This window comes from Pseudorasbora parva, chromosome 20, assembly GCF_024679245.1.
Source record: "Pseudorasbora parva isolate DD20220531a chromosome 20, ASM2467924v1, whole genome shotgun sequence".
Classification (NCBI taxonomy): domain Eukaryota; kingdom Metazoa; phylum Chordata; class Actinopteri; order Cypriniformes; family Gobionidae; genus Pseudorasbora; species Pseudorasbora parva.
In genome coordinates this window covers 33417149-33432142 of record NC_090191.1, presented here as the reverse complement: position 1 = coordinate 33432142, position 14994 = coordinate 33417149, and the positions used below count along the sequence as shown (strand labels likewise).

At 37.8% G+C, this 14994-nt stretch overlaps 1 protein-coding gene across 2 annotated transcripts; it reads right to left on the bottom strand.

Annotated features, from left to right (window-relative positions):
• Positions 1–479: 479 nt before the first annotated feature.
• On the bottom strand, positions 480–14381 carry podxl (podocalyxin-like). Of its 2 annotated transcripts, none has more exons than XM_067427162.1 (8): positions 13992–14381; positions 6074–6712; positions 4963–5105; positions 4844–4873; positions 3609–3720; positions 3415–3458; positions 3203–3337; positions 480–3021 (listed from the first exon to the last, which is right to left on the bottom strand). In XM_067427162.1, exons 1-8 carry the CDS (start codon positions 14026–14028, stop codon positions 2827–2829), a joined length of 1335 nt encoding a protein of 444 aa, XP_067283263.1. In that variant the 5' UTR covers positions 14029–14381; the 3' UTR covers positions 480–2826. The 2 variants fall into 2 exon arrangements, with proteins under 2 accessions (XP_067283263.1, XP_067283262.1); XM_067427161.1 differs by having other exon boundaries at positions 4963–5108; positions 13992–14379.
• Between the last annotated feature and the right edge of the window lie 613 nt (positions 14382–14994).

Here is a 14994-nt window from a genome sequence, read left to right as displayed (position 1 = left end):
AAAATCGTCTTGGTCTTCCTTTAACATAGACCTATTAAAGATTTTTTTATAGTGTTGACTCGTGATTTGAATTTTTTCATTTGTAAAGGTTTCCAATTTGTAAATATATATTTACATAATTGTTCAAAAGTTTTTCAGTCATTTCTTTTCCAGAAACAAATAAAACTTTTATTCAACAATTAAACTCATCAAAAGCGACAGTAATTAATCACAGAATCCTGAATAAAAGCATTACTTATTCCACAAAAAAATGGGACCTTTGCCATCACAGGAATAAATTCCATCTTAAAATAAATAACTATAGATAACATTATTTTGAATGGTTATATTTCACAATATTATTGATTTACTGTTTTGTTTAAATCAAAAAACCTTTGACCTTTACCTTTTGAGCAGTAGTGAATATGTTGTTTGAGATGAAGTGCATCACATCGTATCAGCTGCACTTTGCAAGAAATAACACTTTCTTTAAAAAAATGTTTTTGTTTAAATTTATTAGAAATAGTGGCCATCCCTGTCCAATCTGACAGAGATGCGGCTTCCAGTGTATCAGACCCCTGTCGTTTGCGCACAGCAGCAAACTGACTTACACAGAACACAGAATACAGCTATAAATTCAACTTTAATACTTTGGTGGAAGTAAATCCGCTAAACTGAGGCAGCAGTGAATCCTTTATAATGAAAATTGAAGTGCATGCAAATACAATATAAAAAAGTAATGTTTTGGTGAAATCAACATCAAAACAAAATTAAATAAAACATCCCTAAACAAAAGGGTGATCAATGTTCTAAACTGAATATTCAAATTAAAGACAGTGACAGGTGAATATTTAAATAGAGTAAGTTGTGTTGGATTTAGTGTCAAATGTTTCAGGTTAACGAGACTAAACCTTCATACTAGCATAATTAACAACCCAGAGTCACAAGTAGAACAGATAAGGGAAGATAATGCACAAGTTATCTCTAATTCACCATACTCTAATTTACCAGGATGAATTATCCATTGGTCACAGTGTAATTTGGAGCCTATGAATGTTAATCTTCCCTAAACAGAAAACATAAGAAGAAGCATACAAAAATAAGCATTATATACAGGCATAACAAGTACATTCCTCTCAAGAAGTAATAAAGGGGACCCAGGGTACTGGATTGATGTGATTTCTAAAAAGTAATGGAAAGTTACTCTGTGAGTGCCGTCTTCATGAACAACCACTAATCAGAAATTGCGTTAACCCCAAATCCTTTATATATATCACAGAGAAAAAACATAAGGCACGCCTCCCATGCAAAGGCACTGAAATTGCTGCCTTTTAAAAGGGGCATCATATGCTAAATTCACTTCTATAGTGTTTGCATATAAATGTCTTTGCAGTGTGATAAAATCCCACAATGATAAAAACCCATTTACTCCTTTTTTATCCTCAAAAAGCCTAAACATTCAATAATCAAGCCGTTGTAATTTTCTGAGCAATACACCCATTTTGTGTTTGCAAACGACTGGTTGCAGAAAATGTTCTGCCGTAGCAATCTGTGGAAGCCGTGGAATAAAAGACAAAAAATAGTTAATTTCGAATTTGCATCTCACAATTCTTACTTTTCTTTCTCGTGAATCCTAGTTTATATCTCAAGCCTTCCAAGGATAAACAGAATTGTGAGATATACTCGTTATTCGGTCTTTTGTCCTCAGAATTGTGAGTTTATATCACGCAACTCTGACTCTTTTCCCCTCAGAATGGTGATATAAACTCACAATTGTGAGTTATAAAGTCCAAACTGGGAGATATAAACATGCAAATGTTATAGGTTTAAATATTATTTCATGCCGTAACTTCTATGTATGTGTGTCCCCTATGAATATTATGTAGACTTATTGTTTACATCAAATTCATGCTAATCATTGCAGCTTTTATCAGGTCAGTCTGTGACTTGCAACATAAAAACGTCTGCGTTTAGCTTCAAATATTGTCTTCGACGGAATTCTATAAAAATGAAGACCATAATTTTTGCGTTCCTAATCTGACATACAAAAGCACATTTTCCTCCATTTGTTATGCTATACTATATAATATACTGCTGCAAATGACGTAACTGTGACGTCTGCTACAAATGGGTCTATATAACATCATATTGCTCATGCTCCGTCCACGACCGCTGACGGTCTGTCCCATATTAGAATATTTCTGCCCTCAGCCAGTTGTACACTGTCTGCGGAAGAGAAAGTGGTGTGGTGTCATTTAAAGAGACATGCACTCAGATGGGTCGCTATGAACAGAGCTGTTTTTCACAGACTTTACATGAAGACCCTAAGAATCATACCAACTTGTGGAAAATGGGCATCCGATGACCCCTTTAAGACACCTCATTTTGAACAAATTCTAAGGAAGTCCCAGAATGCACTGCAGTGGGGGGAAAACTCCAAGATGGCAAGTGAAATCACATAAAATATAGATTATAGATCTTTAGTCAGTACTGAAAATTACTGAACCCAGTCTGTTTTAAATTAGTAACGGGCTAGATTGTTGGCCAAGCAGCGTGATGACATCAAACTATTGGTTTTAAAATAAGTGTGAGGGAGAAAAGTTAAGGCACAAAGGTTGTGCATGGACAGTCCAGAAATCTTCCCTTTCCCATAGACAGACACACACAAAAGCTTTTCTGCTATTTCTAGCACATACTTGGTATCTAACTACTTCATTACAGCATATTCATCCAGGCACCAACCAAAACCATTGTCGTTTGATAGTCTTTACATCAATCTCTGCTTTTCCCACATTCTGTCTGGTCACGATCTACCATAATGAGAGCAGCAGGTTTCGTCCGGTGCCATTACAAGTGGGTGTCTTCTTCATCGGGTATGTCGTCTTTCAGCAGGTTGTCTATGGGGACGATCCAGCTGTCGTTGAACTCCCCGTTCAATGCCAGTTTCTTCTCTTGCATCTCTGGCACTACCTCCATCACCTCCAGTGTGGGATTGTCATGATAACCGTTCTCCACCGTCTGCATCTCTTCCGTCAGGTGTTGCTACCCAGGTAAAAGTATTTGTTGGGATGTCAAACAACGTAACACTTTGGGATTCAGGGTTTAACTTTAAACTTTGACATTTAAAGGACTCATATTATTCAGAGCTTATTCAGAAACTAGAGACTGACTCAAGCAATGCAAGTATGTCTGATTCATTTTTGTGTTCGCAACTGAGTTTTACCTGGTTCTTCCTGTAGGATCTGCGATGATAAGTGCAGTACGCAGCAAAGCAGCACAAAATGAGCACCAAAGCGCCACATGAAGCCAAGATGGCAACCAACGTGTCTGGTATCGTCTCCTCGCTTACATCTGCTTTCTGCAAGAAAAGATGTGTTTTGAGATTAAACAAACTTCATGAGAGTCCCAGTATTGTTGTCTGGAAAATCTCCTGACCTTTTCCTGAGGTTGGTAGTATTGTTTTGGTATAACTTCGTTGGCTGTAAATGAAAAAGGTATGGAATTACTTTAATGATATTTTCTGTACTTATGCTGCTAAAGATAACTGATCATAATATGGCAAGAACTGAATCCAGTGATTCCTCCAGATGAGGCTCTAATATGTTTGGAAACCGTAACATTTCCCTCACCGTTTATTGTTACTGTTGCAACTAATTGCTTGCCGTTTGAGTCCAAGCTGACCGAGCACTTTCCTGTCAACTTCTCCGCCAGCGCCTTGCAGGTTTCCTGCAAGATGCCCCTCTGTGCAAAAAAAAAAAAAAAAAAATTAAAAATGGTAGCACTTCATGTTTAGCTGCATGTTTTGATCATTTTTAAGGAGAATCTAGTTGATTTTGTGAAAGGTAGTCCATTTCATATATTGTTCAATCATACCATTATTTAACAATGTCTTTAAACATTCAGAGTTTACAGGTCAAATAGCTTTCTTGTGGTATTTTTCCATAGAGGGTCTGGATGTTGAATTGTTAGTGATTTTAGGATGGAAATGAGCTCTCTTTTTAGGGAATGGAAAGAGGAAGAGCAGGGCATTTCCACCTGTTGAGAACATGCACTTTTTTAAAGGGATAGTTCACCCAAAAATGAAAATGTGATGTTTATCTGCGTTCATCCAAGATGTAGGTGTGTTTGTTTATTCAGTAGAATACAAATTAAGATTTTTAACTCCAACCGTTGCTCGTATAATGCATGCCAATGGGGTGTTTTTCTAGTCACTGTGAGAGTAAAAAACACATAGACCTACGAATCCATATTAAACCCTGCGGCTCTTGACGACACATTGATGTCTTAAGACACGAAACGATCGGTTTCTGCGAGAAACACAACAGTATTTATGGTATTTGTTTTCCTTATATCAAACGAATCTCATCCAGTATTCCCAATGCCATTTCTTCTGCAGGAGAAGGTCAAAATAACGGCGCGATCTTAGATATGTGTACATAGATGCCTCATTCGACCGATCCGCGCATGCACTAATGAGGTTTCTATATATAAATATATATGATTGTGCCGGATTTTGCCCTTCTCCGGCAGAAGTAATGGCATTGGGAATACTAGAATACTAGATGAGATTCGTCTGCTATGAGGTAAAAAAAATAGCATAAATACTGTTCAGTTTCTCAGACAAACCGATCATTTCGTGTTTTAAGACATCAATGTATCGTCACAAGCCGCAGGGTTTAATATGGATTCATATACATCTTTTTTTACTCTTATAGCGGCACTCATAGAAAAACACCCCATTGACATGCATTATACGAGCAACGGTTGGAATTAAAAATCTTCAATTAATGGAAAATTAATGCAAAAGACCTTTGGGAACATATGGCTAAAATCTTTGTTGGACCAAAAAAAAAGATGCACTCACCTCACTAGTGCTCAGATCAAAGTCCTTAAGCTGAGGAAATAAAAAACATGATTGTGCAATATCAGGGTCAAGAATGGAAACAATATATAAGAAAAAAAACATAATTGTTAGTATTTTACATCTAGGAGTTTGGGAGTAGAGGAGCTATTCATGGGATCGTCGTCGAGTCTACGTGATTCTGAAGGCAGGTCTTTCGAAGCAGTTGTTGTTTTGTCCTCCGTTGTTTGAATATTTTGAGAACCAGTCGATTGGGAGTGTGTTGCTGCTGTTGTGTGGAGATGAACAGTAAATGCTATTTAGTAGTTCAAACTAAAATGACATTCTGCATCCTTTACTCGCTCTCATGTCAGCTGGTTTTTGTGGAACACAGCAGAATATATCTTGAAGAATCAGTGCTCTTTCCATTGACAGAAGCATATGGTGCCATAAATTACCATAAAAGAAGTCTACACAAATACATTGTTTGTGTTAACTTAAAGTCATTTAAGTCACCATTAAAAAAAATGGGGTTTTTTTTAGGACTTCGTTCCTGCACATCATTCACAAGCCTTCATAATCTTTAATCCAAATAACTTCCCCTCACTTAAGCCCCCACAAGCATCAAATCAATTCCCAAAAGATACAATCAAGTTGCGCAGCTAAAAAAAATCTTGTTTGAGAAGCAGTTTCACTCAGATATACCTCACAATATAAACAAATGAGGTATTTATACAGTGCATTTCCTATGTACTACTGTACACCCAAAGCGATTTATCATCATATCAGGGGTCTCTCCTCAACCAATATTGGGGTGTTAGGACCCACACAGACAACAGGTTGAGCGCCCTCCTACTGGCCCTACAGCTGCAAACTAGTTTTCCCAGGAGGTCTCCCATCCAGGTACTGACCAGGCTCAACCCTGCTTAGCTTCAGTGGGAAACCAGTCTAGGGCTACCGGGTGATATGGCGGTGGAAGAAAAGACTATCGCGACTTCCGTTTCATGCCGACTTTAAAGTCTCTTCCTTGACCATAGCGCTGAAATCTCAATTGCAATTCTTGGGTGTTTTGTAACTTTTTAACACACTGCTTCTGAAAACGATTTCAAAAGTGCTGCTTTTGTGTTCCACGAAAGAAAGAAAATCATATGAGTATGGAAAGACAAGAGGAGAGTGAACAATCACAGAATTACCATGGGATATTCAAGTGCTGTTGTTCATAAAGACTGTACTATTGTGAATAATGCGACTCACGATTTGTGGTAGTTGCTGATGTGTCTCTCTGGTTGATTGAGGCTTTGTCATTTTCATTGTGGGTAGTGGTTGCAAGTGTACTTGAATCGGTGGTATCACTGTTGACTGATGAGATAACAGTTGCTGATGAATTTTGAGGGCTGTAATTGGAAACTGTTGGATCTATGTTTGGTTGAATTGTTGTTGTGCTGTGTTCAGTTTGTGGATCATTTGCATTGGATTGGGGGGGTGAGTCTTTAGTAGTTGATGTTAAAGGTAGGATGTTGGGTACCGGTGAGGTGGCCTGACTGGAACCCAGTAAGGTTGGTTGAGCGGATTTAGTGGAATCTGTTGAGCTAGCTGAACTCGTTGAAGTGGGTGTAATTGAATCCGGTGAGCCAGCTGAAGTCAGTAAAGTTGGTTTAGTGGAATCCGTTGAATCAGCTGAACTTGGTGAAGTGGATGTAGGGAGAACCGGTGATTCATTTATAATTGTTGAGGTGGATGAAGAGAGAACCAGCGAGGAAGTTGAACTCAGTGAGGTGATTGTAGGGTGAACCGGTGGGCTAGTTGAACTCAGTGAGGTGGTTGGAATGAGAACAGTTGAACTTAGTGAGGCGTTTGAAACGGGATCGCATTTCATGCCATGCAGGAGGGCACCTATGAGGAACAAAAAGCAACCAGTTAGGAAAGAGTGTAAGAATATGCTCTGCAAACTCAACATTTCTGTAGAGTTGCTATAACAAGGCGTTATAGGTACACAAGCTGTAAACTCCTAGAAAAGAGTGAACACTGCTTTTATGCATTATTAATGAAGTTACTGCACACTTGTAGAGTTATGCTGCAACAATGACAATGATGACAACAATGAACAGGACGATTTCTAGTGTGTTCTATCAATTGACAAAAGTAACCAAATTTTGCCACATTTCATTGTGTTTTTTCACTGTGTATACACTGTAAACCAGGAATTAAGGGCTAAGCTTATTTAACTGTATGCTTAAACATGGCTTTGGGTTTCTATCATTTAAACCGACCGTCTTGTATTAATTTTAACGAGATGCAATTTGCTTTCTTCTCAAGGTATAAGACAGACATCAAAACACACAGTAATGATAAACTAATGTTATATGCTATCTTTACTAAGTTTGAAATCTTTCAAACTGTGATTTAAAAAAAATTGTATTCATGCACCTCATATTGCTATTATTATGTCTTGATGTCACATTGTAGTGGGACTTTATCTCTGTTTTAGAGAGCTGGACAGGACACTCCATACAATAACTTAGGAAGTAACACACCTACTCTTATGGGCGGAACCACAGATGCCAAAACAATGGTGTCCAAATTTGCTGCATAGTCTCTTGAGACTTCAAACAATAGCCTTTCCTTAACTTGCGTCTCTCAAGTTCATAATTATATATATATCGACAGAATTTTAATTTATTTGATCCAGTGTTTATCAGTTGTGGTTGCTTTACTACTATTTACACATATTTTACACACACACACAGGTTTGTTTTGCTATCTAAGTGAGGACATTCCATAGGCGTAATTCTTTTTATACTGTACAAACCTGTACATTCTATGGTAAATGGACTGCATTTATATATTGCTTTCAACAGACCTATGGCCATCCAAAGCGCTTAACGTATCACCTCACATTCACCCATTCATACACTGCCGGCGATGTCAGCCATTTGTAAGGCACCATCCAGCTCGTCGGGAGCAGCTGGGGTTAGGTGTCTTGCTCATGGACACCTCGAAAATTGTTTAGGAGGAACCGGGGATTGAACCACCTGGTTTTCTGGTTTGAATACAACCTATATGAACCACTGCTGCCCCCCACTGAGCCACTACCGCCCCTGTGTCTATCCCCCTACGCTACCCCTACCCCTAAACCTACCCATCACAGGAAACATTCTGCATTTAAAAAATGTAATACAATTTTTTTAGTATGTTTTTAAAGCTATTTTAAATATGACCATATCATATTAAATATGATATATTGACATATATGACATGTCAAATGTGTGTCCTCATAAATCACAAAAACACACACACACACACACACCATTTATGCACCGGTCAGGCATAACATTATGACCTAATATTGTGTTGATCCCCCTTTTGCTGCCAAAACAGCTCTGACCCGTCGAGGCATGGACTCCACTAGACCCCTGAAGGTGTGCTGTGGTATCTGGCACCAAGATAGCAGCAGATCATTTAAGTCCTGTAAGTTGCGAGGTTCGGGCTTCATGGATCAGACTTTGTTCACCACATTCCACAGATGCTTGATTGGATTGAGATCTGGGGAATTTAAAGGCCAAGTCACCAACTGGTTTTTGTGCTCCTCAAACCATTCCTGAACCATTTTTACTTTGTGGCAGGGAGCATTATCCTGCTGAAAGAGGCCACATCCACCAGGGAATACTGTTTCCATGAAAGGGTGTACATGGTCTGAAACAATGATTAGTTAGGTGGTACATGTTAAAGTAACATCCACAAAGATGGCAGGACCCAAGTTTTCCCAGCAGAACATTGCCCAACGCATGACACTGCCTCCGCTGGCTTGCATTCTTCCCATAGTGCATCCTGGTGCAGTGTGTTCCCCAGGTAAGTGACACACACGCACCCAGCCGTTCATGTGATGTAAAAAAAAAAAAGTGATTCATCAGACCAGGCTATCTTTTTCCATTGCTCTGCGGTCCCGTTCTGATGCTCACATGCCCATGTTGGCAGTGAAAAGGGGTTAGCATGGTCACCCTTGGTCTGCAGTTATGCAGCTCCATACACAACAACCTGTGGTACACTGTGTTTTCTAACACCTTTCTATCAGAACCAGCATTAACTTCTTGAGCAATTTAAGCTGCATTAGCTCGTCTTTTTGATTGCTTCCCACGTGCATCAGTGAGCCTTGGCCGCCGTGACCCTGCCGCCGGTTCACCACTGTTCCTTCCTTGGACCACTTTTGATAGATACTGACCACTGCAGAACGGCGACACCCCACAAGAGCTGCAGTTTTGGAGATACTCTGACTCAATCGTCTAGTCATTACAAATTGGCCCTTGTTAAACTTGCTCAAATCCTTACGCTTGACCATTTTCCCTGCTTTTAACACATCAACTTTGAGGACAAAAAGTGCACTTGCTGCCTAATATATCCCACCCACCTACAGGTGCTGTGACGAAGAGATAATCAGTGAGTGTCATAATGTTATGCTTGATCTGTAAATATATATATATATATATATATATATATATATATATATATATATATATATATATATACATCACTGGCTGACTGATTACATAAAGTCATATAAAAATGTCATATTAATATAAAAAGTCATGACTTAAACCTCCATGCTTTTTTACCAGAACTGTTTAGTGGCCACCCAGGATGAAGACCTTGTAAATCTTGACCTAATGGGATGTCAGGAAAATCAGTAGTAGTTGTTGTAGAAACAGGGCATTGTTGTTGTTCAGGATGGGGGGCAGTGATGAGAGGCTGTTTATTTTGGTTGGTGAACCAGTGTTGTTTTTCATTTAGCCCTCTGTCTTATCACGTAACCTTGCATATCCAAAGATATGACCACTGCTAATCAGCACGGCTTCCTATCACAGCGCTAGACCTAACTGCCCTTTTGCTGCACTGCATTGGTTCTTGTTTTTAAGAACCTAATAAATATCCATGAATAACATTTGAAATGCATTTATTTGAGTAACAGAAAGTGTAAGGTTGGTGTTTTTACTCTTATCATCCTTCATCATCCTGTGGTTTCCAATAGTTCCATCATTAGGATTGACCCTCGTTGACCCTGCTGTCAGTTGAGGTCTGTTTATTGGCCACTGACAGGGCTGCCGTTCTTAACACTATCAATATAGAGACTGTTTGGACAAGATGCAGGCATTTCATGGATGACCTCTCACAGAGGCATATCATTTGCTCTTATATCTGCCCTACAGACGGCCACACTCTCACTGGGATTCTGAGGTACCGTTCCAGTAATCCCAGATAACAGGAGCTCAACACACTCATTTTAAAGAAGGGGATCAGAAGTTTGGAATATAATTAGGGTCCTTAAAATAAGTCTGATTTTCTCATGGCTTATCAAAAAAAAAAAATTATACAGTGATATTGTGAAATATTATTACAATTTCAAATAACTTTTTTTCTATAATAATATATTTTATATATACTTTTATATTTATATATAAAACTGAATTTTCACCATCATTACTCAAGTCTTCAGTGTCATGATTCTACATTCTAATATTCTGATTTGGTGCTCATTTATTATGAATTATTATTAGTGGTCAATTATAAATGATGGTTCTTATTATTATAATTATTGAAAACTGTTTTTGCTGCTTAATATTTTTCTATATAAAGTTCAAAAGAACAACATTTTAAAGCATCCTTGCTAAATAAAAGTATACATTTCTTTTTTTTAAAAGTGTTTACCCCAAACTTTTAAATGCAATAAATCCCGTTTCTACAAAAATATTAAGCAGCTTTCAAGCAATTTCAACATTGATCAGCATATTATAATGATTTCTGTGGGATCATGTGACACTGCTGAAAATTCAACTTTGCTATCACAAGAATAAATTAAATTACTAATTATTTTTGATTATTGATCATATTAATGCAGCTTGTGTAAACATGAGATGTCTTTCAAACACATAAATAGTCAATATTCTTTTGACTGCTAGTGTTACTAGTTTAACAGTGAACTTCTCCGATAAAACTTATGGCCGGTTTGTATTGACAGAGGGATTTGGGCTGAATAGAATTATATTACATTGTATTGTACTAATTGATTTGAATAATAGGTGCCCCTCCCCAAAAAAGCCGTGCACAAGACCTGCTTGGGCCCCAAGCCCCCTCTCCCCATGATAGTGTCCTATTCAGGGGTAATTGAACAGGCCTAGTGGGAAGGGGAGGGGTAGGACTGGGGGGGCTCCTTTATGGAGCTGAGTCACAACTAACCCTCTCTATTGGGGTGAGGAGAGGGACTGTGAATATAAAAATGTGCACAATGAATGCAAGACAGATAGAAGAAAGAGAGAAGGCGTCTGAGAGGGCTGGACAGAGGCCGAACAATGTCTGACTCAAACACATTCCTCATGACACACACTATCAGACATCATTATGGCGTACTAATAGAACTGTATCAAGCTTTTTGAGGACTGCATACTGGGAGTGTGAGGTGCCACACTTTTTTTTTCTTTCATTTATGGATAAAGTGATCAGTTGAGCTCATCGGTTGAGTGTTTTCTTTGTTCTAAGAAATTCTAGCTGCTATACGGTGCAAAGTATCCGTGTGATGAAATGAAGGATTTGTGGGTGGAGAGGGGAGGCAGGGTTAAAGGTTGGATTAGAGAAGGGAGTTGAAGAGCATGGTGGTGCCAGTTGCAGACGTTATACATAATAAGTAGATGGGGGGAGAATGACAGAGGGGCCATCTTTGCAATCTCAAGATACACAACAAACCAATCTTTCACTCTCTCTTTACCTTACACAGCTCCCTCATAAAGCATTTCCACACTCCCATGTTAAGCAGGGAATTCCACTACTTCTTGGGGCCATACTAAAAACTAGTGGAGGTAAAAATATATCACTTTCTTTCTCAATAATTTACTAAAATCGTTACACTGGCGCCAAATATAAATATTTTAATTAATAAAACAATTCCTCCTCAGTGTCTATGGTGTAGTGAGGTAGGCTGTGATTCGCTCCCATACTGAAAAAACAATTAAACTAATTTGAAGTATGGCTTCTTGTCAATGAATCAGAGGCCTTTTATGCTCAGTTGTCAAAATAAAGTTTTAGTTGATAAATATACATTAATGATTTTGCACATTTTTTACAAAATCATGGTTAATGCTAAGGCTGGATGTCATGTTGAAACAGCAGACATATGTCAACATTTGGAAATGTATAGCATTTACAAAGTTCAAAAGTTTTGGGTCAGAAGAAATTAATCTTTTTATTTAGCAATGAAGCATTTAAATGGATTAAAAGTGACTAAAAACTTTTGTAATGTTGTTAATTGTAATTTCGGAACTTCCTAATCATTAAATTATCCTGAAAAAAATGTAGTAAGGATGTATTTTTTAGCACCAAATTAAAATTACTTATTAAAATTATTTCCAAATGTTAATTGGAGAGTAATGCTGCTGAAAATTCAGCTTTCCCATCACGGGAATTATTCAAATATATAAAATAAAATACATTATATTAAATTTGGTTAGCTAACAGACAAAAACATAAAAATCTTACTGACCCCTAAAATTGTGCCCCCCCCCACCCCCCAAAAAAATCCTGTTTATTTTTACAGCACCCCCCAAAAAAGTGTATTTATATATTAATAAAAACATAAATTTCAAGCCCTCTGCTATGCTATGCCCCACCCAAACTTCCTGTCTCAGTAGGAAATGAACAAACACAGGATAGAAAACCATGCACTGCAAGCTTTTTCATGGGGTCTTCAAAAAGCATTTTCAAAAATCTTTGAATAATCTCAGACACCTCGTTTATATCAGAAAAAGTTGGATTATTTGGCGGAGAGATGCAGTAAGACAAAGCCATCAGGGAGTCAGGGAGAACTGAGAGGATAGAGGAAATAATTGCCACACCTTCCTTGGGAACGGGATGTTGACAGAACACTTTCCTACCCATTGTTCTGCACTTTCCCAAGCCTTGTGTGAGACGGCCAGTCAGGGCCCATCCAGATCAGAGAACTGCCAAAGGATACTTTGCCGCAATCAGTTTAGTTTGGCTGATTTAAATGTTGAGGTGTTGTTTTTTTTTTACAGTAGAGGATGGAGGAAGCCTCCAGGAAGCCCTCAAAACCCAGGTTTATCAACGTCATCAAAAGGCTTAAACTTTATGAACCTTGAAAAGCGAAAAAAGATTATAACATCCTCACTTCTTGCACTACTCCTACAAGCCTCGCGAGAATGCAATTTCAAACAATTAACCGGACCTCTCAGAAAAGGCTGACAGAGTCCGAGTCTAGTCAGAAATGCTTATGATGCTAGGTCAGCTAAACAAAACATGACCTTCTTTTATAGACGTGTCAGACTGATGTGGACGGGCAGGTGCACCACACTGATAATTAAAGAATAACAGTCCTCCCTTACGTCCCTCTTGAGGCTGAGACGCACTTCATCTGTAATTGAGTCACTGTTTGTAATTTCAGTGAAGCAGCTGACAGAAATGTTGAGTGGCACAGATGCTACGCTTCCCAGAATTTTCTGCCACTATAACAAATCTCCCCCATACACACGTGCTCAGGTCTTTTAGATTAGCAGCCATCGCTGTCAGCAAAACATTAAAAAAAAAATAAAAAAAATTATCTTTAAGCCACAAACATGTTGACAGATTAGAAGTTAATGTACATTAAAATATAAATGTTTATGAGAATGTTAATCAAAATTTTATTTAAGTTAATTTATATGTGAATGATGTCAGAAAGGGTCATAAATTAAACAGCGCAGGGGAAAATACCAGACAAAAAGACAAGAATTCAGTATTTGACATACATTTACTTTTTATATGGCTTGAAAAACAATAAGTAGGCTAAAATGTTTAAAAAACATAGAAATACTAGTATCTGACACAATAATGTTTATTTTTGGCTCAATAATGAAAGTTACTAAAGAATCGCCACTCATAAATCCGAACTAATTCTAAAGTCAAGACGTTTAAATTATTGGGAATTAGAACGTTGAATGAATTTAAAACGTTTAAATATATGAATACGTTCTAAAACCACGAACAGTTTATATTCAAGAGGTAGGTCTGTTTGAATAATAAACGGTTAATGAACTAGCCTAATTTACATATCGCGTTATATTAATTTGGCTAATTATTAAATATTTGATTAATATTTAAACACCATCCTTAAAGTTGATGAACGTAAACTCACCTAATACAACGATTGTCCATGTGATTGCCATTTTCATTCCGTCAGTTTGATGCTCGCCGCTCCGCGTTCACTGACTTCAGAAAAAGTTTTGCATGGAAATGTGGAGACCCCGATCGGTTCCGCTTGTCGTCTTGAGTTTGTATCTGAACTTTTTTGCAGCTGGTATTTTTTTAATCTTAAAGCCAAGAGGAGTGCTTTTGTTTGAGCTGCTGCTTCACTGCGGCTCTTACCCCACCCTGAGGGTCCGGGGATTTGGGGGGCAAAGTTTTGGTGGGTTTCCTTGGCTGCGCGGATTGTGATGTATTGAATGCGCGGAGTCGTGACGTGCTGTGCTGTGCTCGCGCTGCTGCTGCTGCTGTCACGCGTGCACTGAGAATCTGTCTGAGGTGTATTAGCTCATGCGGGGAGACCCAATAGAGGGCTGGGTCGGACTCTGATGGACACACGCAAGACTAGCCTATGAATAACACAGTCCACTTTAGTAATGTCTAAGATCAAATATGACACTGTTTTAAGTGCTATCTTTAAATCAACATCCTAAACTTTTTTTGCGTTTTTAAAAATGAGGCCATTTGGTCAATAAATTGGTAACATACGTTTTTACATTGCCTTAACTCATCAAAATAAGTTAAGCACTTTTCAACAATAAAACAAAAAACATTTTTTTGTCAGTTTAATATATATACACTGTAAAAAAAATTGGTTGTTTTTTGTTGGTTTAACTTAAAAAAGTAAGTAACCTGGTTGCCTTAAAATTTTGAGTTTATTGAAATTAAAATTTTGAGTTGATACAATGAAGGAAATTTGTTTAATAAATTGAAACTCAAAATATTTTTGTATCTGAACCACATAAAACATTTGATAAATCATGAAAATAGCACTATTTGGCATGTTTCACTGCGTCATCAGAAATAAAACACACACAATTACCCAATATGATTACAAAATCTTTTAATAATATTTTAATAAAGGTTGTCAAATCTAAAAAAAAAAATCATTGTAT

Excerpts from the sequence above, each read along its gene's own strand:
- podxl (XM_067427161.1), bottom strand. The coding sequence starts at position 14,028 with ATGAAAATGGCAATCACATGGACAATCGTTGTATTAG. Across the intron at positions 4,874-4,962 it reads CTACTCCCAAACTCCTAGAT|CTTAAGGACTTTGATCTGAG; the intron begins GTAAAATACTAA and ends TTATTTCCTCAG. Across the intron at positions 3,721-4,843 it reads TTGATCTGAGCACTAGTGAG|AGGGGCATCTTGCAGGAAAC; the intron begins GTGAGTGCATCT and ends TTTTTTGCACAG.